Source organism: Bos javanicus, chromosome 25 (assembly GCF_032452875.1).
Source record: "Bos javanicus breed banteng chromosome 25, ARS-OSU_banteng_1.0, whole genome shotgun sequence".
Lineage (NCBI taxonomy): Eukaryota > Metazoa > Chordata > Mammalia > Artiodactyla > Bovidae > Bos > Bos javanicus.
Genome location: NC_083892.1, coordinates 27,296,849 through 27,320,279, shown reverse-complemented (window position 1 = coordinate 27,320,279; position 23,431 = coordinate 27,296,849). Strand labels below are relative to the sequence as shown.

The window sequence follows — 23,431 nt, the reverse complement described above, 5'->3', positions numbered from 1 at the left end:
TCACCCCAAGCACAATGCCACTCAGAATAGAGACAAGGGAGGGAGTCAAGTTAGTTGTGATAAAATACATGTCTGAATGCTTTGCGAGTTTGTGCTTTGCTTCATCAACTCAGTCTCCCCTTTGAACAAATTATTGTTGCTGTTTAGTTGCTAAGTCATGTCCAACTCTTTGCAACCCCATGGACTATGGAGCTTGCCAAGCTCCTCTGCCCACCTCTCAGTTAAAAAAATATATCTGGTTAGTTCACAGGGTGGGGCCCTTCATTCTATAGAGAACTGAGACTGTAAAGAAGTGCCAGAGACTTACTTCTTTGGTGGTGTTTTCTGGGCCTCCCCACCCATGCTCTAGCAGGGAAACCATCTGCTTACTCCATCCAAGCTTGAAGAAGGCTATCAGAGCCCATCAATGTCCCCAGTCATTTTAACCTCTTGAAATTCACCCACTCAGCCTCACCTTCTCCCAGTCGGTCCCATGTGCTTTTGCGAACTTGGAGGCAGACTTTCACCTGCCCAGCAATCTGGCCTTTTACCACTGGGTCACGACACTCATACACATTCCTCTTCACTTCCTTGGGTGTGAACTCCATCGTCGCCTCAACTTTCAGCACAGGCTGTGACCTGGGGGGAAGCCAGAGGGCCATCAGGGGCCATCGTACAGCAAACACACTCCTTAAAAAGAAGATACCTGGTATACTCTCACCTGAGCAGCAGCACATGCCCCTGAGCCCCGACAGCCAAGTCTACCAATCCATCCATTGTGAGGTCCTGGCCCCCGCTCAGTGACTGCCCGAAATACTGAAGCTTGGGGGATATCTGTGAGCCTGTGATCCGCTGACGGTGGAAAAGAGGAGGCGGGAAAGAACAGAGAAGAGAGTAACTCAGTCTCCCAGGGTGACCCAAGGAGAGACTGTCTGGGCTCCACTCAAGTCACACCTCCCACAATTTCTTTAAAAATTAGGGTAACTATTCAGCTTTAAACCACAACCTTGAGATGATATAAAAAATTTCCATAATTGCTGGGTTTTCCAGAGAAAATAAGAAGCTTCACAGGAAAGAAGAGACAGTATACTATTTGACTCAGCTGAATCTCTTGATTCAGCTGGATCTCTCTTACGTGGTCAGGAAAATGCAAACACTCTGTATTGACCTAACCAAATTTATCATATAAATTTAATGTGGGGGTGGGATGCAAAGCATGTGAATATCTGAAAAGAGAGGCCTCAAAGAGAGCTCAGTCCTCACCTTCCATAGTAGGAAGTCAACGCAAAAACAAAAATCAAGCAGCAGCAATATAATTGTGTCCTTGGCAAGTACAGAGAATCATTGAAAGAGCTGAAAGTGGTTTCCTCAAGAGGAGGAAAAACAAAGAGGAAATCACAGTGTGGGTATGAAAATTGTTACTTTTCATAATAAGCTGTTAGGAACAATTTTGACTCTTCAATCTATATGGAAAATTAATACTGAAAGGATCAGTTCAGTTCAGTCACTCAGTCGTGTCCAACTCTTTGCAACCCCATGGACTGCAACACACCAGGCTTTCCTGTCCATCACCAACTCCTGAAGCTTACTCAAACTCATGTCCATAGAGTCAGTGATGCCATCCAACCATCTCATCCTCTGTTGCTCCCTTCTTCTCCTGCCTTCAATCTTTCCCAGCATCAGGGTCTTTTCCAGTGAGTCAGTTCTTCACATCAGGTGGCCAAAGTATTGGAGTTTCAGCTTCAGCATCAGTCCTTCCAATGAATATTCAGGACTGATTTCCTTTAGGATGAACTGGTTGGATCTCCAGTCCAAGGGACTCTCAAGAGTCTTCACCAACACCACAGTTCAAAAGCATCAATTCTTTGGTGCTCAGCCTTCTTTATAGTCCAATTCTCACATCCATGCATGACTACTGGAAAGATCATAGCTTTGACTATATAGATCTTTGTTGGTGAAGTAGTGTCTCTGCTTTTTAATATGCTGTCTAGGTTGGTCATAGGTTTTCTTCCAAGGAGCAAACATCTTTTAATTTCATGGCTGCAGTCACCATCTGCAGTGATTTTGGACCCCCCCTCCCAAAAAAATAAAGTCTAACTGAAAGGATAACAGCCAAATATATTAAGAAATTTTAAAAGTGACTTTGTCACGTACTTAATGCCACTGAAGTGTGTACACTTAAAAATGGTTAAGGGGGTGAGTTTTAGGTCATGTGTATTTTACTGCCATTTTTTAAGTGAAGTTGTCAACTGGAAAGAAGAATGAGGAAGTGCAGGACGCTGGAAATGTGCTATATCTTCATCTGGGTGGTGCTTACTTGGGTTCACAGATGTGAAAATTCAACACTTAAGATTTGTGTGTTTACTGAACATATATTATACTGCCAATTTTTTTGAGAAAAAATTATTATATCCTATTGGGAGGAAGCTTTGTTTTGAAATTATATAATATGGTAGTTGGGAGATCCATAGGACACTTGCTTGTTGAAATACTGAGCACCACAGTTCCAGTAATAGAAAAAGAACAAGTAAAAATTACAAACAGTAGAACAATAAGCTTGCATGATCGTTTTTGCATTTATTTTTAATTCCAAAGTCTATGGTGTGGGAGAGGAGAATGTGAGTGGAGTGGGAGTGTGTGTATGGGTGTGAGTGGATGTGGGCGTATGGGGGCTGTGGGTGCGTCTGAGTGTGGGTGTGAGTGGGTGTGGGCATGGGTGGGGATGGGTGTACGGGGGTGTGGGTGAGAGTGGGTGAATGTGTGGACCCTCCCTTTACCCTTGTTTTCCTTTCCAGGCCAAGTTCTGGTAAAGATAAAGGGCAGAAGGAGCTAGGGCTTTTGCTGTTTACTTTAGATCTTTTAACTTATACAAGCATGTAAAGTGTTGTAATAAAAATAGAGTAAAACCAGAGCCTTCAAATCCCATTTACACAAAGAAACAACAGATGCCAATGAGAAAAAGGCTTAACTATAATATTCATAAAATTGCGGAAAGAGGTTCCGTGACACAGAGGGAAGAATGTGAGGAGTGCTGGGCTGTAACTAAAGAACATGTGACTACTGATGACCTCGAGCCCTAGAAGCCTGTGCTCTGCAACAAGAGAAGCCACTGCAATGAGAAGCCTGAGCATCGGAACTAGAGAATAACCCCTGCTGGCCACAACTAGAGAAAAACCGGAAAAGCAATGAAGATTCAGTGCAGCCATAGATAAACAAGTAGAATTATTTTAAAAAAAGGAGTGTGTGAAAAATACTAGGGCTGACATAGCATCATAGTCCATACACTAGAATGGGCAAAATTGATCTATGGTGGAAAATAATTGGAACAGTAGCTTCCTCTAGGATGGAGTGGGGTCAGAAATTGACTGGGAGGGGACAGGTGGGAACTTTCTAAAGTGATCATGATGTTCGGTACAGTAAGTGAAATTGCTCAGTTGGGTCCAACTGTTTGCAACCCCATGGACTGTAGCCTGCCAGGCTCCTCTGTCCATGGAATTTTACAGGCATGTACCTTCATAGAATTATTGGGGGTTGTTTGTTTGGTTTTTGTTTGTCTAGTCACCACACAGCTTTCACGGTCTTAGTTCCCCAATCAGGGATTGACCCCAGGCCATGGCAGTGAAAGCACTGAGTCATAACCGCTGGACCGCCAGAGAATTCCCAGGATTGTGGGTTATATTTTTCAAAATTCATCAACTGGCCAAAGATCTGTGCATTTCCTGTCTATACATTTTATTTTAAAAATAATGGTAAGCAAATATTAAATTCTAATTAATGATATACATGGTGAGGCATTTAGGGGTGAAGTTGGACTGGTGTTGCAAATTACTTTGAAATGCATTTTAAAATGTGTTGAACTGATGAACAAGTAGAAAAGGATGAATATAAGGATGGAGATGTGAAAAAGTAAATCTAGTAAAATATTCATAGTAGATTTTAGCTTATAAATACATGGGTGTTCACTATACATTGAAATTTTTCTTAATAAAATGGAAATTTTTACTGATGCCTGGGGCTCTGTACATACGTGCTTCAGTCATGTCTGACTCTGCCACCCTATGGACTGTAGCCTACCATGCCCTTATGTCCATGGGATACTCCAGGCAAGAATACTGGAGTGGTTTGCCATGCCCTCTTGCAAGAGATCTTCCCGACCCAGGGATGAAACCCATGTCTCCTGCATTGGCAGATGGGTTCTTTACTGCTGGTGCCACTTGGGAAGCCCCTGGAGCCCTGACCTCAGGCCAATTGAATCAGACCCCGTACTGGCAGGGCCTATGCACCCATTTTTTAAGAAGTTCAGGTGATGTTAGTAGGGTTGAACCTTGTGAGGGATTTGGCAGGAGTGATGAAGGAACAGAGAAAGGACATAAGAAAAATTTGGGGGGAAAAATGCTGGAAAAAAGTCAGAGACCAGAAGACTGGATGGCCTCAGTGGGCTGTAAGGGAGAAAGCCAGACTGTGGGGGTCTCTTTAGATAGTGGGCTTCATCTGGCAGGAAAGAGGGAGCCTCTTCAGGAGGAAACCAGTTGTGGCAATCAACATTTCAAATGACCAGCCATCAGGATCAGCTACACAATTTGCAGGACCCCATGGGGGGAAAACACTGTAGGACTCCTTATTCAAAAGTTAAGAATTTCAAGATGGCCGGAGCAGAGCATTAATCTAAGCACAGCGCCCTTCTGAGAGAGGAGTCCTGAGTGGCCACACAGGTCACACACCCATGACGTATGCAGTCCTGGTAGAATGGCCAACCATAGGGCTTCCTGTGTTGTGAGACTTCCACTGCTAAAATCAGGTTGTTAGTTAGTTACTGTTAGTTGCTCAGTCGTGTCTGACTCTTTGCAACCCCACGGACTGTAGCCCACCAGGCTCCTCTGTCCATGGAATTCTCCAAGCAAGAATACTGGAGTGGGTTGCCATTTCCTCCTCCAGGGGATCTTCCCAAGTCGGGTCTCCTGCATTGCAGACAAATTCTTTACCATTTGAGCCAACAGGGAAGCCCCAAACCAGGACAGATGTGGGGCAAACCAGATCTATTGGTCATCCTATGAAGACTGAGATTCAGAGGAGAAGAATGTCTACATCCAACACTCCCGGCTCACCATTCATTACCTCTGAGCCTTCATCTTCCCTCCTGTAAAGGGGCAGCAGCGATGCTGACCCTGTGCACCTCCTCTAGTTGTGGGCAGAATGAATCTTTTCTGTGAAGTGTGTATTATTTTTGAAGGTTCTGAAAAGGGCTTCTGGGAGAACTGACCTGGCAGCTGGGGGAATGTTGATTTAGAAAGGGACAGATGATCCGGCCTCACCTGGCTGTGAGAGGGGCTGATGCCCAGTTCTGAGGTTCCATGGAACAGGTAGACAGCACCCTGGTTCTCCTGCTCTCCCGGGGCCCCAATGGCCACATCCACCAGCCTGTCCCCATTCACATCCCCCAGCGCTGTCAGGGCTGCCCCAAAGCGGCCCCAGGGGTGGCCCGGCTCCCCTCGCAGGACAGCATCACAGTGCCACTTAGCTCTCTGCAGAACAAAAATAGTGTCAGGCCCACCCCAGGCGACCCCTCCATCCCACAGCCAGACCTCACCCAGCCCGGGTCTCATCACTACTCACCCCCCGGGGAAAGGGGCACATGGACACCTGGCCCCCTCGCATCTGCTCATAAAAATGGGGAGCCCCGATGAGGACCAGGTCGGAGCTGCCATCTCTGTTGACATCCACGGAGCAGAGGGAGGCCCCAAAGTAGGAGCCAATCTGAAAGAGATAAGGCCAAGATCACATACCTCTTCCCACCTAAAACAGGGCATGGGGGTTTTCTCCCTGGGACGTAGAATCACGCCTGCCGAGGAAGGCCCTTTGGAGTGGATGAGATCCTCTCCCTGTTTCATGATCAATCCTTGTTTGAATGTACTGCCAGCTGAAGAGCCTGTTATAGAGTTGATGGGCGGTGGTGAGGATTCACCCTAAACCGTGTTCCAGGGAGATGATTAAGGTAGCAAAGAAGTTGGATTTGAAAATACAGACAGGGGCTTCCCTGATAGTCCAGTGGTTAAGAATCCACCTGCCAATGCAGAGAAAGCAGGTTCCATCCCCAGTTGGGGAACCAAGGTCCCACATGCTGCGGGACAACTGAGCCTGAGTACCATAACTACTGAGTACCATAACTACTGAGTACCATAACTACTGAGTACCATAACTACTGCACACCACAACTAGAGAGAAGCCTGCACCCGCGACAAAGAGTCCTCGAGAGGCTATGAAATATTCCATGCACTGCAACTAAGCCCCAGAGCAGCCAAAAATAAAATAAATATTTTTTTAATTAAAAAGAAAAAGAAAATATCGAGAGAAAAGCCTGGAAGACCACACGGGATATCCTTTCAATATGTTGGAAGTCTTTAGGGGGTAAATTAAAGTTGGCAGTCTGGCTTTAATAAGGGATCAACTGGCTTGGATGAAAAATAACTATTGTTACAGGAAATTTTTTGCATGATATTGAGAAATAATGTTTACGTTTTAAAAGAATTTTAAAATATGTTCAAAAAATATCAAGATATGTTCTCTGTAAATGGGTAGACTTCATCCATAGAAATCACCCCTTTAGTCATTCATTCATTCAACAAACAAAGGGTTGCTCTTTGCTGAGTGTGAGGCTGGGTAGTAGAGATGGTGCCTTCAAGGCTTTTAGTTCAGGAGGTTGGAAGGGAGAACAGTACCAGATAAAAGGGAGATGTATATGGAAATTTCTAATTTGTGGGGCAAGTTCAAGGAAGGAAAAGTGCAGATGGCATCAAGACAGTGACTCACTACTGTCTGATTTCTGCCTCACACGCCTCTGAGGGAAGCCTCCTGATAGTCCGGGCATGTGCATGCTGCTGCTGCTGCTGCTAAGTCACTTCAGTCGTGTCCGACTCTGTGTGACCCCATAGACGGCAGTCCACCAGGCTTCCCCGTCCCTGGGATTCTCCAGGCAAGAACACTGGAGTGCTAAGTCGCTTCAATTGTGTCCGACTCTTTGCGACTGTATGGATTGCAGCTCGCCACGCTCCTCTCTCCATGCAGAGGACACTCTTGCCTGAATTCCCCAGGAGATCTTAATAGATTCTTGCCTGGATTTCTCAGGCAAGAATACTGGAGTGGGTTGCCAGGCCCTCCTCCAGGGGATCTTCTCCACTCAGGGATCGAATCCATGTCTCCTGTGTTTCTTGCACTGCAGGAGGATTCTTTACTGCTGAGCCATCGGGGAAGCCCCCCCCCCCACCCCGCCCCCCGCCCCCGCCTCTTCCCCCGCCTCCTCCCCCATAGTTCAATAAAGGTATTTAAGCTTCATCATAAAGTCAATAGGATTTTTTTTTTGCTTTTAGGTCAAGTTTATTGGGTATAATTTCCACATAATAAAATTCAACCTTTTTACTACAGTTTTATGAGTTTTGACAAACACACAAAGTCATGTAATTAACCACGATGGTCAAGATTCAGGACAGTTTCCTCACCCCCAAAATATTCCCTTTTGCTGTAATCAACCTCTTTCCTCAGTCATCAGCCCCTGGCAACCACTGACCTGTTTTCTGTCCCTATAGTTTTGCCTTTTCCAGAATGTTATATAAAGGGAATTATACAGTAGGTAGCTTTTCAGATCTGGCTTCTTTCAACTAGACTAAGCATTTGGGCTTCATCCATGTTGTTGCATGTATCATTAATTTGTTCTGATTTATTTCTGACAAGTATTCCATTGTACAGATGTACCACAGTTTGTTTATCCATTCCCCAGTTGAGGGATATTCGGGTTGATTCCAATTTGGGGCATTTATAAATAAAACCACTGCTGCTGCTGCTGCTAAGTCACTTCAGTCATGTCTGTGCGACCCCATAGACGGCAGCCCACCAGGCTCCCCGTCCCTGGGATTCTCCAGGCAAGAACACTGGAGTGGGTTGCCATTTCCTCCTCCAATGCATGAAAGTGAAAAGTGAAAGTGAAGTTGCTTAGTCGTCTCTGACCCTCAGCGACCCCATGGTCTGCAGCCTTCCAGGCTCCTCCGTACATGGGATTTTCCAGGCAAGAGTACTGGAGTGGGGTGCCATTGTCTTCTCGAGAATAAAGCCACTAAAAACATTTAAATATAGGTTTTCATGTAAATGTCTATTTTTATTTCTCCTGGATAACTACCTAAGAGTGTTATGGCAACTGCATATTGAACTTTGTAAGATACTGATGAACTTTTCCAAAGTAGTCATTTTTCCAATGACATTTTTCTATTCTGACAGCAATGTATGGGTGTTTTAGTTGCCACACATCCTTGCCAGTACTTGATATTGCAAGTTCATTTCTTTTTTATGTTAATCATATTAATAGGTGTGCTATTGTATCTCACTATGGTTTTAATTTGCACTCCACCACTTCATGGGAAATAGATGGGGAAACAGTGGAAACAGTGTCAGACTTTATTTTTCTGGCTCCAAAATCACTACAGATGGTGACTGCAGCCATGAAATTAAAAGACGCTTACTCCTTGGAAGGAAAGTTATGACCAACCTAGATAGCATATTCAAGCTATGAAAGCAGAGACATTACTTTGCCAACAAAGGTTCGTCTAGTCAAGGCTATGGTTTTTCCTGTGGTCATGTATGGATGTGAGAGTTGGACTGTGAAGAAGGCTGAGCGCCGAAGAATTGATGCTTTTGAACTGTGGTGTTGGAGAAGACTCTTGAGAGTCCCTTGGACTGCAAGGAGATCCAACCAGTCCATTCTGAAGGAGATCAGCCCTGGGATTTCTTTGGAAGGAATGATGCTAAAGCTGAAACTCCAGTACTTTGGCCACCTCATGTGAAGAGTTGACTCATTGGAAAAGACTCTGATGCTGGGGGGGATTGGAGGCAGGAGGAGAAGGGGACGACAGAGGATGAGATGGTTAGATGGCATCACTGACTCGATGGACGTGAGTCTGAGTGAACTCCGGGAGTTGGTGATGGACAGGGAGGCCTGGAGTGCTGCGATTCTTGGGGTCGCAAAGAGTCGGACACGACTGAGCGACTGATCTGATCTGATGATTTAATGATATGGGACATTCTTTCATGTGCTTATTTGCCATTCACATATCTTCTTTGGTTAAGTGTCTGTTCAAATATTCTGCTTATTTTTTAATTGAATTATTTGACTTCTTGTTGTTGAGTTTTGAGACTCCTTTATGTATTCTGGATATAAGTCTTTTGTCAGATATGTAATTTTATTTTATTTCAAATATGTCATTTTTAAAAAGGAAGACAAAAAAAAGAAAAAAAAGAAAAAGGAAGGAAAATTTGCAAATATTTTCTTCCAGTCCATAGCTTATCTGCTCATTCTCTTAATAAACAGAGCAAAACTTTTCTTAGTTATCTTTTTTTTTTTTCTTTATGGGCCATGTTTCCAGTGTTATATCTAAGAATTCTTCGACTAATGCAAGGTCACAGAAATTTTCTCCTAATGTTTTCTTTCACAAGTATAATAGTACATTCAGCTCTATAATCTATTTTGAATTAATCTTAACATGGATCAGTAGACAAGACACGTGTAGAAGGTTTGGTTTTGTTTTCTTACTATGGGTGTTCAATTGTTTCAGCACCTCTGAGCTCTCCATTGAATTACCTTTGTGTCTTTATTGACAAGCAATGTCAGTTTACTTGAGGCCTATTCTGTTTCCCCGATATTCCTGCCACACTGTTCTGCTTACTGCAACTTTTACAGGAAGTCTGAAAATTCAGGTAGGCTATGAATCTTCCACTAAATACCTACGAGTATTTACCCAAGATCTTTTTCAAACCTGTTTTGAATATTTACTTTCTTTGATTTTTTCATATAAATCTTAGAACCAGCTCATTAATTCTACAAATAAGTTAGAATTTTTATTGGCATTGTGTTGCATCTATAGATCAGTTTGAGAAGTAACATCTTAGCAATATTGAGTCTTCCAATCCATGAACACAGTGTATCTTTCCATTTATTTAGGTCTTTGATTTCTCTCATCAGTGTTTTGTACATTTCAGGATAAAGATATTGTACACATTTTATTAGATTTATACCTAAGGATTTCAAGGTCTGGGCTTCCCAGGTGGTGCTAATAGTAAAGAATCCACCTGCCAGTGGAGGAGATTCAAGAGACACAGGTTCAGTCCCTGGGTCGGGAAGGTCCTGCGGGGAAGGAAATGGCAGCCCACTCCAGTATTCTTGCCTGGAGAATCCCATGGACAGAGGAGCCCGGCGGGCTACAGTCCACAGGGTCTCAAAGAGCCGTACATGACTGAAGCAACTTAGCACGCACGCACGCATTTCATGGTCTTTGGTGCTACTGTAAATGATACCGTTTTTTTAATTTAAATTTCCAAATATTCATTGCAGGCCTAGAAACACAGCTGATTTTTGCATGTTGATCTTGTATCCTGAGAAATTACTGAAATAACTTATTAGTTACATAATGTTTTAAAATAGATATTTTGGGACTTCCCAGGCAAACAGTCATGTCATTGGTAAATAGAGACAGCTTTATTTTTTCCCTTCCATTCTGCATGCTCTTTTTTCTTTTCTTTTCTTGCCTTATTGCACTGCTGTGTCTTCCAGTATGATATCGAATAGGAGTGGTGAAAGTGGATATTCTTGCCTTGTTCCCAATTAGGAAAAAAATTCTCTTTTACTTTTAAATAAGATGCGAGTTGTAGGTTGTTATTATTGTTGTTGTTTTAAATGCTCTTTCTCAGGTTAAGGAAGTTCCTTTTAATTCCTAATTTGCTGGGAACATCATGAAAGCATGTATTTTGTCAAATTCTTTTCCATATCTGTTAAGATTATTACATTTTTCTTCTCTAGTCTGTTGTTATGGTGAATTACATTGATTTTTTTTCCAGAATGGCTCTTTTAAATTGAGATAAAATTTACATTACAAAATTCATCATTTTAAAGTATAAATTTAGTGGGTTCTAGTATATTCACAATGTTATGTAACCATCGCCATGAATTCCAAAACATTTTCATCACCCTAGGAAGAAGCCCTATACCTGTTAAAAGTCACTCCCAATCTGCTCCCCCCTCCCTCTATATCCAGGCAACCACTAATCTACTTTCTGGCTCAATGAATTTATCTACTCTGGACATTTCAGGTGAATTAAATCATACAATATGTGGTCTTTTGTGGCTGGGTTTTTAAATTTAGCATAACATTTTCAAAGTTTATCCATGTTGTAGCATGTATCAACACTTCATACTTTTTATGGCTAAATAGTATTCCACTACATGATACACCACATTTTGTTTATCTATTCATGAGTTGATGAACATCTAGGTTCCTTCCACATTTTAACTATTATGAATAATGCTGCTATGAACATTCATGTATAAGCTTTAGTTTGAACAACTGTTTTCATCCTGGGAAAGGGTATACACCTAGGAGCAAAATTTCTGAGTCATATTGTAAATCTGGGGGCTTCCCCAGTGGCTCGGTGGTAAAGAATTCACCTGCCAATGCAGGAGACGGGGATTCAATCCCTGTGTTGAGAGGAACCCCTGAAGGAGATGGTAACCCACTCCAGTATTCTTGCCTGGGAAATCCCATGGATAGAGAAACCTGGCAGGCTACAGTCCATGGGGTCGCAAAAGAGTCAGGCATGACTGAGCAACTAAACAACTCAACAGCAACAGCAATGGTAAATCTAAAGTTAACTAAACCGCCAAACTGTGTTCCGTAGGAGCTGTATTACTTTACATTCCCAGCAGCAAAGTACGAAGGTCTCAATTTCTCCACATTCTCACCCACATATGTTATTTTTCATGGTTTTTTTTCTTTTAAATAGCCTTTCTAGTGCTGTCTCTATTGTGGTTTTGACTTTCATTTCCCCAATGACTAGTAATGTCAAGCATCTTTTCATGTTCTTATTGGCCATTTGTATAGCTTATCTGAAGAAATATCTATCTGAATCCTTTGCCCTTTTTTAAATGAGGTTGTCTTTTTATCGTTGAATTGTAAAAGTTCTTTATATATTCTAAATACCAGATCTTTATCAGATATATGACTTACAAATAGTTTCTCCCATTCTTTTCATTTTCTTTACAGTGTTATTTGATGCTCAAAGGTTTTTAATTTTATGAAGTCCAGCTTACCTATTTTATATTTGCTTGTGTTTATGGTGGAATGTTCAAAAACTCATTGCCAAATCTAAGGTTACAGAAATTCACCTAAGAATCCCTCTAAGAGGTTCAAAGCTTTTATTCTTACATTTCGGTTTTTGATCCATTTTAAATTAATTTTTGTATATTGTAAGGTAAGGATCCAAATTTATCCATTTGCATGTGGATATCCAGTTAACCCAACATCTTTGTTGAAAATCTTTTTTTCCTTAGTGAATGAACTTGATACCTTTGTTGAAAATCAACTGGCCATAGTTATATGGGCTTATTTCTGGACTCTCAGTTCTATTCCATTGATCTATAGGTCTGTCCTTAGCTGTACCATCCTGTCTTGATTACTGTAACTTTAAAGTAAGCCTCAAATTGGAAACTGTGACTCCTCCAACTTAATTCTTCTTTTTCAAGATTATTTTGGCTACTGTGAGTCTCTTGCATTTTCATATGAACTTTAGAATCAGTTGGCCCATTTCTGCAACATTGTTGAACAAGCCCTATGTTCTTGGGATAAACCACACTTGGTCATGATGTATTATTCTTTTTATAGATTGCTGAATTCAAGTTGCTAACACTTTCTTAAAAACAGTTTTTGCAGGGGTGATATTCAAAATATTGAATTCCTAGGACTGCTCAGGCACCAACCACAGGCTTAGCTGAAGTGGGTCCTAGATGTCTTCTGAGTCAGGTCGTATCTGACGTCATAGTTGCTAGATTATGGCGAAGTTCAAAGAGTACAGGGTGAGGGGACCAGAGTGCATGGTGGGGGTGGGGAGAGAGAAGGGGGAGGACGTCTCAACAAAGCAGCTATTTATTGACAGATATAGAATTATTTCAATATTTTAATAACTAATATGGTTTACTTGTTAGAAAAAGTGAAAGTGTTAATCACTCAGTCATGTTCCACTCTTTGCAACCCCAATGATCGAACTTGGGTCTCCCGCATTACAGGCAGATTCTTTACCATCTGAGCCATCAGGGAAGCTCATCCTGGTTATGGACTGGTCAAATGCCAGTTTTGTGTACAGATAGACTTGTAGGGAGCTCTGGACAGGTCAAGTGTTGGTATTTACTATTATCAGAAAAGTGAGGACATGATATTCTCAAATGCAAGTTTGTCCCAAAGTTGGTCCCACTGCTCTCTAGCTTAAAGTCCTCTGAAATCTGCTTTACAAACCTCTGCTACACCTTATATGTATGGCTGAGTCCCTTTGCTGTCCACCTGAAACTATCACAATATTGATAATCAGCTATACTCCAATACAAAATGAAAAGTTTAATAAAAAAAAAAAAACTCTGCCCCATTGGCACCTGGTGATGCCCATCCTGGAAGCCCTCAGTCCCCAGGGTACTTCTGTTGGTACATCCGTACCCCACACACTCGGCACTCACCTGGCTTCCCTTGATTTCAGCATTTTTCTGCCAAACACCTGCATTCTGTCTGAATATCACCACCAGGCCGATGTGCTGATATCGAGGTGCTCCCAGAAACAGGTGTTGCACCCGGTTCCGCAAGGTGACTTCGGCAGCATAACCTGAAGATGATGAATTAAGAGGAGAAAGTGCTTTCCCTCAGAGACTCTGCCCCCACCAGCAGGACTGTCCCGTGAGTAGGGGCAATGGGGCTGCCCGTGGTTGTGAGGTTGGGGTAACTGAACCCGGCACTCTATTCCTCTTCATTTGTTGTAGTTGGTAGTGGTGTTATTGCTTAGTCACTAAGTCATATCCAACTGTTTTTGACTCCATGAACTGTAGTCCGCCAGGCTCCTCTGTCCATGGGATTCTCCAAGCAAGAATACTGGAGTGGGTTGCCATTTTCTTCTTCAGGGGATCTTCCCAACCCAGGGATTGGACCCGAGTCTCCTGCATTGACAGATTCTTTACCTCTGAGTCACCAGGGAAGCCCATTCCTCTTCATTAGCATAATTAAAATGAAGTTTTGATATTTCTGTCTTTAAACCTATCCCAAGAGCCTGTGAAAGATCCAAGGACATCTACACTGGTTGAATTATGCCATATCCTGACCCCTTTTTAGAGTAACTCTGCCCTCTCTACTTACCCAAGTAAGCATCATTCATGTCTGAATCTATCCTGGTTGTATTGATGAAGGTGATTTTATCATTTGATGTATGCAGAAAGGCTCCACCAGCCCAGTCAAAGCTCCCCACAGCACCCAGCAAGGGACCATCCTGGGAAAGAAGGTAGAATAAGATTAAGAAATCTAGAGCTTCAGTGCCATCAAAATCCCAATGGCATTTTTCACAGAAATAGAACAAACAATCCTAAAATTTGTATGGAATCACAAAAGATCCCAAATAACCAAAGCATTTTGAGAAAAAGAACAAGTTAGAGGCATCACACTTCCTGGGTTCAAATTATATGGCAAAGCTATAGTAATCAAAACAGTATAATATTGTCATAAAAATAGACACATAAGTCAATGGAACAGAATAGAGAGCCATTTATATATGTATGTATATAAACCCATACATATGTTGTACTTATGTATTGTGGGCTTCCCTGACAGCTCAGCGGTAAAGAGTCTGCCTGCAATGCAGGAGACATGGGTTCAATCCCTGAGTTGGGAAGATCCTCTAGAGAAGGAAATGGCAATCCACTCCCGTATTCTTATCTGGGAAATCTCATGGACAGAGGAGCCTGGTAGGCTAAAGTCCATGGGGTCACAAAAGAGTTGGACATGACTTAGTGAATTTACAACAAAGGAGAGAATAATATACAGAGGGAAAAGGATAGTCTCTTCAATAAATGGTTTTGGGAAAATTAGACAGCCACATGCAAAAGAATGAACCTGGACCACTATTTTACACTATTCATAAAGATCAATTCAAAATGGATAAAAGACTCGAACATAAGGTCAGAAATCATAAAACGCCAAGAAGAAAACATAGGTAGTAATCTCCTTGACATCAGTCTTGGTGATGATTATTTGAACTTAACACCAAAAACAAAATAAGCAGTGAGACTACATTAACTAAAAAGCTTCTGCATAGCAAAGGAAACCAACAACAAAATTAAAAGGTAACCTATAGAGCAGGAGAAAATATTTTCAAATCATATATCATATATCCATATTTGGGTTAATACCGAAATATATAAAGAACTCATACAACTCAAAAGTTTGTTTTAAAACCTGACTTTAAAATGAGAAGAAGATCTGAAAAGACATTTTTCCAAGGAAGACATACAGATGGCTAAGACGTACATGAAAAAAAATGCTCAACATCACTAATCATCAAGGAAATGCAAACCAAAATCACAATGAGCTATCACTTCACACCTGTTGGAATGGCTGTCATCACAAACAGAAGAAATAAGTGTTGCTGAGGATGTGAAGAAAAAGGAAAACTTATACACAGTTGGTGGAAATGTAATTGGTACAGCCACTATGGAAAAGAGTAAGGAGGCTCCTCAAAATTTTTAAATTAAAACTACTATGATCCCAGCAATCATACTTCTGGGTAAATATCCAAAAGAAATGAAAATACTAACTGGAAAAGGTATCTGGGACTTCCCTGGTGGTGCAGTGGTTAAGAATCCTCCTGCCAATGTAGGGGACACAAGTTCAATCCCTGGTCTGGGGAAGTCCCTCATACTGTAGAGCAACTAAGCCTGTGCACCTCAAGTACTGAAGCCCATGCGCCTAGAGCCCATGCTCTGCAACGAGAGAAGCCACTGCCATGAGAAGCCTGTGCACTGCGACCAGAGAGTAGCCCCCGCTTTCAGAGTAGCCCCGCTCGCCACAAGTAGAGAAAGCCCATGTGCAGCAATGAAGCCCCAGCACAATCAAACATAAAGAAATTAGCTTTTAACTGATACTACTGAACTTGTTTCCAAAGCAGAAACAGACTCACAGACATAGAAAACCAATTTATGATTACCAAAGAGGAAAGAGGGAGAAGGGATAAATTAGGAAATCGGGATTTACAGATACACACTACTATATATAAAACAGATGAACAACAAGGTCCTACTGTATAGCACACGGAACTGTATTCAATATCTTATTATAGCCTATAATGGAAAAGAATATGAAAAAGAATATAAATATATATATATATATGAGAGAGAGAACTGAATCACTTTGCTGTACACCAGAAATTACTACAACACTGTAAATTAACCATACTTCAATTTTTAAAAAAGAAAAAAAGATGTACCTCCCAACAGGTACTCATCACAGAGAATAGCCCCCAAACCTTTGCACCACTTCTCCTGCTTTGTCTCACCCCTCAACTTCAGTTAAACAAAAGGCCACTTACGGAGGTGAAGGCAGCACTGAAACCTTCCTGAGACATCTCATGCTCAAAGGAACTGGTACTTCCTGTCTGCGTACCTGTGAAGAAAAGAACACTCTACATTAAAGAAAGCAGAAGAACCAAGAACAGGGGCTGGAAACTCAAATACTATAGCAACCAGACAAAAGGAGCCTCAGATGAGAGCCATACAACCCACTCCCCTTATTTTTACATTTCCTCTGTTATGCTTTTGTTTTTCATTGAAGTTACAGTTAATCTACAGTATTAATGTCAGTTTCAGGTGAACAGCATAGTGATTCAGTATTTTCGTGGATTATACTCCTTTATAGGTTATTACAAGATAATAGCTATAATTTATATCTTTGTTGCTTATCTAGCCATATTGCTGTTGTTCAGTCACTAAGTTGTGTCCAACTCTTTGCACCCCCATAAATTGCACCACAATTTATGGTTTCCCTGTCCTTCACTATCTCCTGGAGTTTGCTCAAATTCATGTCCATTGAGTCTGTGATGCCCTCCAACCATCTTATCCTCTGTCACTCCTTTCTCCTGCCCTCAATCTTCCCCAGCATCAGGGTCTTTCCAATGAGTCAGCTCTTCGCCTCAGGTGGTCAAAGTATTAGAGTTTCAGCTTCAGTATCAATCCTTCAGTGAATTTTCAGAGTTGATTCCCTCTAGGATTGACTGGTTTGATCTCCTTGCTGTCTAAGGGACTCCCAAGAGTCTTCTCTAGCACCACAATTCAAAAGCATCAATTCTTTGGTGGTCAGCCTTCTGTATGATCCAACTCTCACATGATTACTAGAAAAACCATAGCTTTGACTATATGGACCATTGTTGGCATGTGGCCCCTTTTTAATATTTATTTTTATTTATTCAGCTGCACTGGGTCTTAGATATGGATGCAGGATCCAGTTCCCTGACCAGGGATCAAACCCTGGCTCCCAAGATTGGGAACATGGAGTCTTAACCACTAGACCACCAGGGAAGGCCGCATATGCCCCTTTTAAAGGGATGGTGGCTATTTGGTTCCAACTATTTTTTGTCCAGTGGGTATACAGTCCTCAAGGTGTCTAATCTTCCAAATTTTCAAGAGAAACCATAAATTCAGACTGTATGTGAACATTCCCCCAATTTTTAAATTCTTTCCTTCAACAAACATTTATTGAACATGCTTCATGCACCAGGCATTATTCTAAGCACTGGAGATACAGCAGTGAATCAAACAGACAAATGTTGGCAACACATCCAAAGTTGGGGAAAATACCATATGGGATTTGTCTCCCCTACCCTCTAATTTTGCAGCCTGTAGCCAAGACTTGCAAAATTAGATCTTTCAAAGAAATGGAGCGAGAGGCCAGAGTTGTTGAGAACTGGAGGAAGAAGAGAGTTGATGATGAGGGTCAGAATGCCAAGGGCTAGGAGGTCCTTGTTTCTAGAGGGAAATACGTGTTTGGGGGTAAGGGGCTGCCTTTGGAGCTGCTCTAGGACTACAAAACCTTAGCTTACCCTCAATCGCAAAGATCTTTTCCTGAAGCTGGTTCTGAATGGTCTTCAGAGCTTCGAAGTTATTCACCTGGAACACGTGGTCAGCAGGGGGCTTAGATGCAATAGTATCGAGCTCCTGTCGAGATTTCCTACTCCTAAAAGCATCTCCCACCTGTCACCAAAAAACAGAGGTCGAATCAGACAATTTCTGGAAGTAGCACTCTCCACCAGCAAAGAAAATTCTACAGGAAAAGAATTTGAAAATATCTGTCCAAGGAAGGAATGTACCAGAAGGCCCCGGGACAGGGCTGCCAGGTACGGTGGAGCAGGTTGTACACTCTACATTCTGTCAAGGGGGAAATTGGGGCTGAAATTCAGCCTTTGGCCCATTTGCTGTGCCATGCCTCCTGGCATGGAACTGACCTCTCTTTAGAGGGCAGGGAGCTTTCTCCTTCATATGAAGTTGTTTCCCACTTGCCAAGCCAGGGACCCCAGATAATACATCTTTCTATGTCATGCAAGATACTGTAGTAGTTTGATGACACTGATGCTCCCAACCCTTTACCCCTTCCTGTATCCAAGCCCTTTCCCCAAAGCTTTGCTGTGCCCTCCTCCTCCTGAAAGAGTGTTCTGCTCCATTCATTGTCTCTGGGCTCTGCCACATGTATTGCTTTAGCTCTTGGATGTTATCCCATGTGATACAAACAGAAGCTTGAAAAAATGCTTGCAACATTTCCACTTGCTCTTTTTTCCCTCTGCTTTCACCATGAGAACATGCCCAGGCTAGCCCACTGGAGGAAGAGACACATGGAACAGAAGCATCAAGTTACCCCGGCCCCAGGAGACAAACATGGCAACGCTCAGACATGGAAAGAGCCCAGTCAAGATCAGCAGAGCCACCAACCAGCCTGCAGCTGACTACAGACACGTGAGTGAGTCCAGCTGGGACCAGAAAAACTGCCCAGCCTGACCGACAGACTCACTTACAGTTTTAAGCCACTGAATGTTGGGATCATTTGTTATACAGCATCATTGCAACAGTAGTTCGCTGAGACAGGTGCATCTGTGCTAGCAGAGATTACCCTGGCCTCATTTTGACTTTATTGATGCTTGCAAGTTCAAGGGAGGGTGTGTTTGAGTAGAAACCCACACCAAGTATCAAGTCAGAGAGCCACATTTCCTACCCCAATGACGTAGCGAATGATCTTTTTTCTATCAGCTTCAGGGATGACATCACTATACTCCAAAGGATCGAGATATTTTTCCCCATCTGTGATGACAATCATGATCTTAATGGCATGATTCCGGGCTCCACTGCTGCTGTGAAACAGTTCTCTTCTATCCAGGGTAAAGGAGAGAAAAGTCAAATTCGAGCAGACAGAGAGATGCGCCTAATACCAGGGAAGGAACATCAGCAGTTACAGATGCAACTGGACTCTGTCTAGAAGGTGCCTGGGCTCCCCTGGGACAAACACTGAGCTGTAGATGCCCCAAGATCTGGAAGGGAAGCAGAAGAACAGGAAAGTGGAAAGAAAAGAAGCCTTCATTGCTTTTATATTCTTTGGCATAGGCTGATTTTTTAAATTGAGTATTATTCCTTCTAAATTAAAAAGTTCATAGCTTATTTATGCCTTCATCACACCTCTCCTGCTGGCTGTCCAGCTCATCTTCCTGCACTTTTGTCTCAACCCCTACCCTTGCCTCTAAACACACACACACACACACATACACACATACACACACACACACACACACATATACAGATCAGAGGGAACTTTCCAAAACAAGATATGGGTACATCTCCCCACTGCTGAAAACATCAATGGATCCATTGGCTTTTCAGTTGCCTTGCTAATCTGGCCTCATCTGATCTTTCTACACTCCCTCCAGCCTTGCCCTCTCTCCCCCTAACCCCTGCCTTGTTGTTGTTGCTTAGTCGCTCAGTTGTGTCCAGCTCTTTGCAACCCCACGGACCATAGCCCGCCAGGCTCCTCTGTCCAGGGATTTCCTAGGCAAGAACACTGGAGTGGGTTGCCATTTCCTTCTCTAGGGGATCTTCCTGACCCAGGGATGGAACCCATGCCTCCTGCATTGGCAGGCGGATTCTTTACCACTGAGCCACCAGAGAAGCCCTTACTCTCACCTTTACTCACAATTTGTATGTCATGAACATACCAGGCACAGTCCCTTCTCCACACCTAACTCAAACCACCCCATCCACTGGAAATACCCTCTACCCCAGCCCTTTCTGAACAATACCCCTTTATCCTGCAAAGCTCAGCCAAAAAAAAAAAAAAAACCTCCTACTTTCATCCTAAGCAAAGAGGGAAGAGCTTACACTACTTTGCGGATCCCCGTGGCCGTGTGCGTCCTCCCAAACAGCTGTCTTATTGGCCCCACCAGGAATTCCGGGACAGGGTTTCTCTTGAAATCATTGAAGGTGAAGTGAGTCTGGAAGTCGTCCGAGTACTGCATCAGAGAGAACTGGGAACAGGCACCTGGTGTTAGACTGGAGCAGGCACCCCTCCTCCCACTTAGCTATCTCCCAGAAAGTTCTCCATAAATCCTGAAATACTCCAGGCTCCAAATTCCTCCAAATTCTGCCCCATCCCAGCCCTTCTGCCTCACCAGGAGGACAGCGATTGGCCATCAGCTCCCACTTCTCAGCACTAGAACTTAGCCAGAGATGACATATGGGTTTCATGTCCCATGCCAACCCCTATCGATTACTGTGCCTACTTTACAGAGGGCTGGAAGAAGGCTGAAGCTGCATCCAGTCAGAGCAAGACAGCAAATCATGAAAGAAAATGCTGATCAAGTGGCAATTTGGCACCATCTGGACAGGAAGTAGGACAGGACCCGCTATAGGCAGGCTGTTCCCTAACCTACCCATTTGCACTCACCAAGGTTTTGGACTTTTGGAATTGACTCATCACAGTTGAGACAAACCTCTTCATCCGCTCAAAGTCTACTGGGTCGATGCTACCAGAGCCATCAATCAAAAAGGCAATGTCACTGTCTTGCTCAGGGCACCCTGGGGGAAAAGGAAAAGAAACTGTAAGTACAAGAGACTCGGGTTCATTTTTTTTTTTTTTTTTTAAATCAGCTGTCTGCTGAGCAATGAGAATGAAAGGTAGACAAGATGACAACCATGCGCCTGGCTAAAGAAAAACATGGGACAAAGTGGCATGGGAAACTTTAGTTCATTCTGCTCAAGGCAGGGAAAGTAGTTATCACAGCTACCTCATAGAAGAATAAGAAATAATTTGCAGACTTCCCTGGTGGTCCAGTGGTTAAGAATCCGACCTCCCAGTGGGACATGGGTTCGAACCCTGGGGCAGGAAGTTTCCACATGCTGTGGGGCAAGCAAGCCCATACGCCACGACTACTAATCTCACGTGCGCTAGAGCCCATACTCCGAAACAAGAGAATCCGCTAGAATGAGAAGCCTGAGCCCCACAATTAGAGACTAGCCCTCGCTCACTGCAGCTAGGAAAAAACCACCGACCAGCAATGAAGACCCAGCACAGCCAAAAATAAATAATTTTCTTCTGGAATATTTAAGAGTGAAAATTGAAGAGAAACACTGGAACCCAGTTTCCTCACCCTTCTGCACCAAGATTTGTAAATAACCCCCCAGACTACGAGTCCCTCAGCCCAGTCCTGCCCAGGGCCCTCCAGTCTCACACTGCTTCTCTGTACCCACCTCTGAGGGTCCTTGGGATCCTCCTGGGTTGCTGGAGTAGATTGGATCCAAACGAGAAGCAGAGGCCATTTGCATAGGTGTTCTCCTTGCAAATTTGGTGCACTGTGGGGCCACAGGCCTAGGGGGCAGGGAAACAGTGGGAGGGGCTGTCTCTGCTCCCTGTCCTTTCAACCCAGCCTCTCCACCCATCAAGACCCCAGGCCCAGCAGCCTTGGGCCCTCAACTCCTTCCCTTGGAACACTCCCATGACCCAAGGCAACTCACCAGCAGCCGGAAAGGGTTGGCAGCAAATGCAAGAGATAAGCCCAGGGACATGTTCACAGCCTCTGGGGGAACTGAGAGGACAGATATACACATGGTCAGCCTTGGGGGATGGAAGGGGCTCTGTAAGAGCTCCATGGGCTTCCCTGGCAGCTCAGTGGTAAAGAGTCTGCCTGCCAATGCTGGAGACCGGGGTTTGATCCCTGGGTCAGGAAGATCCCCTGGAGGACTAAATGGCAACACACTGCAGTATGCCTGCTTGGGAAATTCCATGGACAGAGGAGCCTGGCAGGCTACAGTCCATGGGGTCTCCAAGAGTTGGACATGACTTAGTGACTAAACAAGAGTTGGACAGGGGTCACCTCAACCTGGCAGATTCTGAGGTCTGACAGATCCAAAGAGGCACATAGGTCATAGAAAGGGACAAGGAGGGGGGAGCCTGAGAGTGATTGCATACAGCTCAGAGGCCCAAGAGCTGCCCCCCTGAGCCCCCCGCCACAGACCCCAGGACAAAGGCCTGACAAGTCCAGGTGTGTGCAGAGGTGGAGTCCTAGCCCTGGGCCCGGCCGGGGCAGCGATGACTCACCCTGCAGGGGGATGGCCTCACACCTGCCCGTGCTGTAGTCACAGTGGTAGAGGCCGCCTGTTTGATTAGCAGCCTTTACCTCCTGGGGGGCTCCAACCACCAGCCTGGAGGGAAACGGATAAGAGGACACGATGACAACTGGGGAGGAGACCAATGATGGAAGTTCTGCCACTCAGAGGATAAGTGGGGAGCCACCCTTGCAGGGATTCCCCACCTCCCCCCAACAGGAAGAAGACTCAGCAAAGAAAAAATAAAGAATTTATTTTTTACCCATTGTTTGTTTATTGTGAATATTCTCGTAATCCAGTCATTTGAATTTATGGTCCCAAGGGTCACTTCAGTAAGTTCAAGAATTTCTAAATTGTGAAGGTAGACAGTCTACTTTCCTAACTTGAAAGCACTTCCCTCTTCCTGTGTCAGGCAAGGATGCAATATTGCAGAGTGGAAAGGAATAGAGGCCTTGGAGTTTTACTGTCTAAAATAAAAATTTAGTCCCACCCTTACTTCCTGTGTGACCTTGAAGGACTGATTTAATTACCTTATTATTCTTCAATGTTCTCACCTCTAAAATACAGAGAACAGTAGTACCTACCTCAAAGTTATTATCATGATTAAATGAGTTAGTCCATGTACAGTTCCCAAACAGGAAAATGTCTGGGGACTTCCCTGGCAGTGCAGTGGTTGAAATTCTGCACTTCCACTGTAGAGGGCATGGCTTCAATTCCTGGTCAGGGAACTAAGATTCTGCCTGCAATATGGCACAGCCAAAATTTTTTTTCCAATTTTTTTAAATAGGAAAATGTTTAATCTTGGAGTGAGAAGAGTCCCTCTAAGGAGGACATAATATATCCAGAAGTCATTTTTAAATGAATACAGTCAACCCCACAAGTTTTTTGTTTTTATTTTTATTTTTTTGATCACGCCACAAGGCATTTGAGATCCTAGTTCACCAGCCAAGGGCCAAACCCGTGCCCCTGCCACAGAAGCTC

The 23,431-nt window shown here is 43.5% G+C and overlaps 1 protein-coding gene across 3 annotated transcripts in view; it reads right to left on the bottom strand.

Annotated features, from left to right (window-relative positions):
• ITGAM (integrin subunit alpha M) overlaps window positions 1–23,431 on the bottom strand; it is a 54,418-nt gene that overhangs the window by 15,702 nt on the left and 15,285 nt on the right. Inside the window, exons 4-17 of one of the 3 annotated variants that reach the window (XM_061401761.1) lie at window positions 22,443–22,546; window positions 21,860–21,930; window positions 21,596–21,713; window positions 20,793–20,923; window positions 20,228–20,373; window positions 19,074–19,227; window positions 17,911–18,061; window positions 16,405–16,478; window positions 14,184–14,313; window positions 13,517–13,659; window positions 5,593–5,733; window positions 5,292–5,501; window positions 701–831; window positions 455–618 (exon numbers count right to left, since the gene is read on the bottom strand). In XM_061401761.1, the coding sequence (XP_061257745.1) occupies window positions 455–618; window positions 701–831; window positions 5,292–5,501; window positions 5,593–5,733; window positions 13,517–13,659; window positions 14,184–14,313; window positions 16,405–16,478; window positions 17,911–18,061; window positions 19,074–19,227; window positions 20,228–20,373; window positions 20,793–20,923; window positions 21,596–21,713; window positions 21,860–21,930; window positions 22,443–22,546 (1,868 nt within the window). The remainder of the gene's footprint in view (window positions 1–454; window positions 619–700; window positions 832–5,291; window positions 5,502–5,592; window positions 5,734–13,516; window positions 13,660–14,183; window positions 14,314–16,404; window positions 16,479–17,910; window positions 18,062–19,073; window positions 19,228–20,227; window positions 20,374–20,792; window positions 20,924–21,595; window positions 21,714–21,859; window positions 21,931–22,442; window positions 22,547–23,431) is intronic. The other 2 variants (XM_061401762.1, XM_061401763.1) reach the window with 2 other exon arrangements.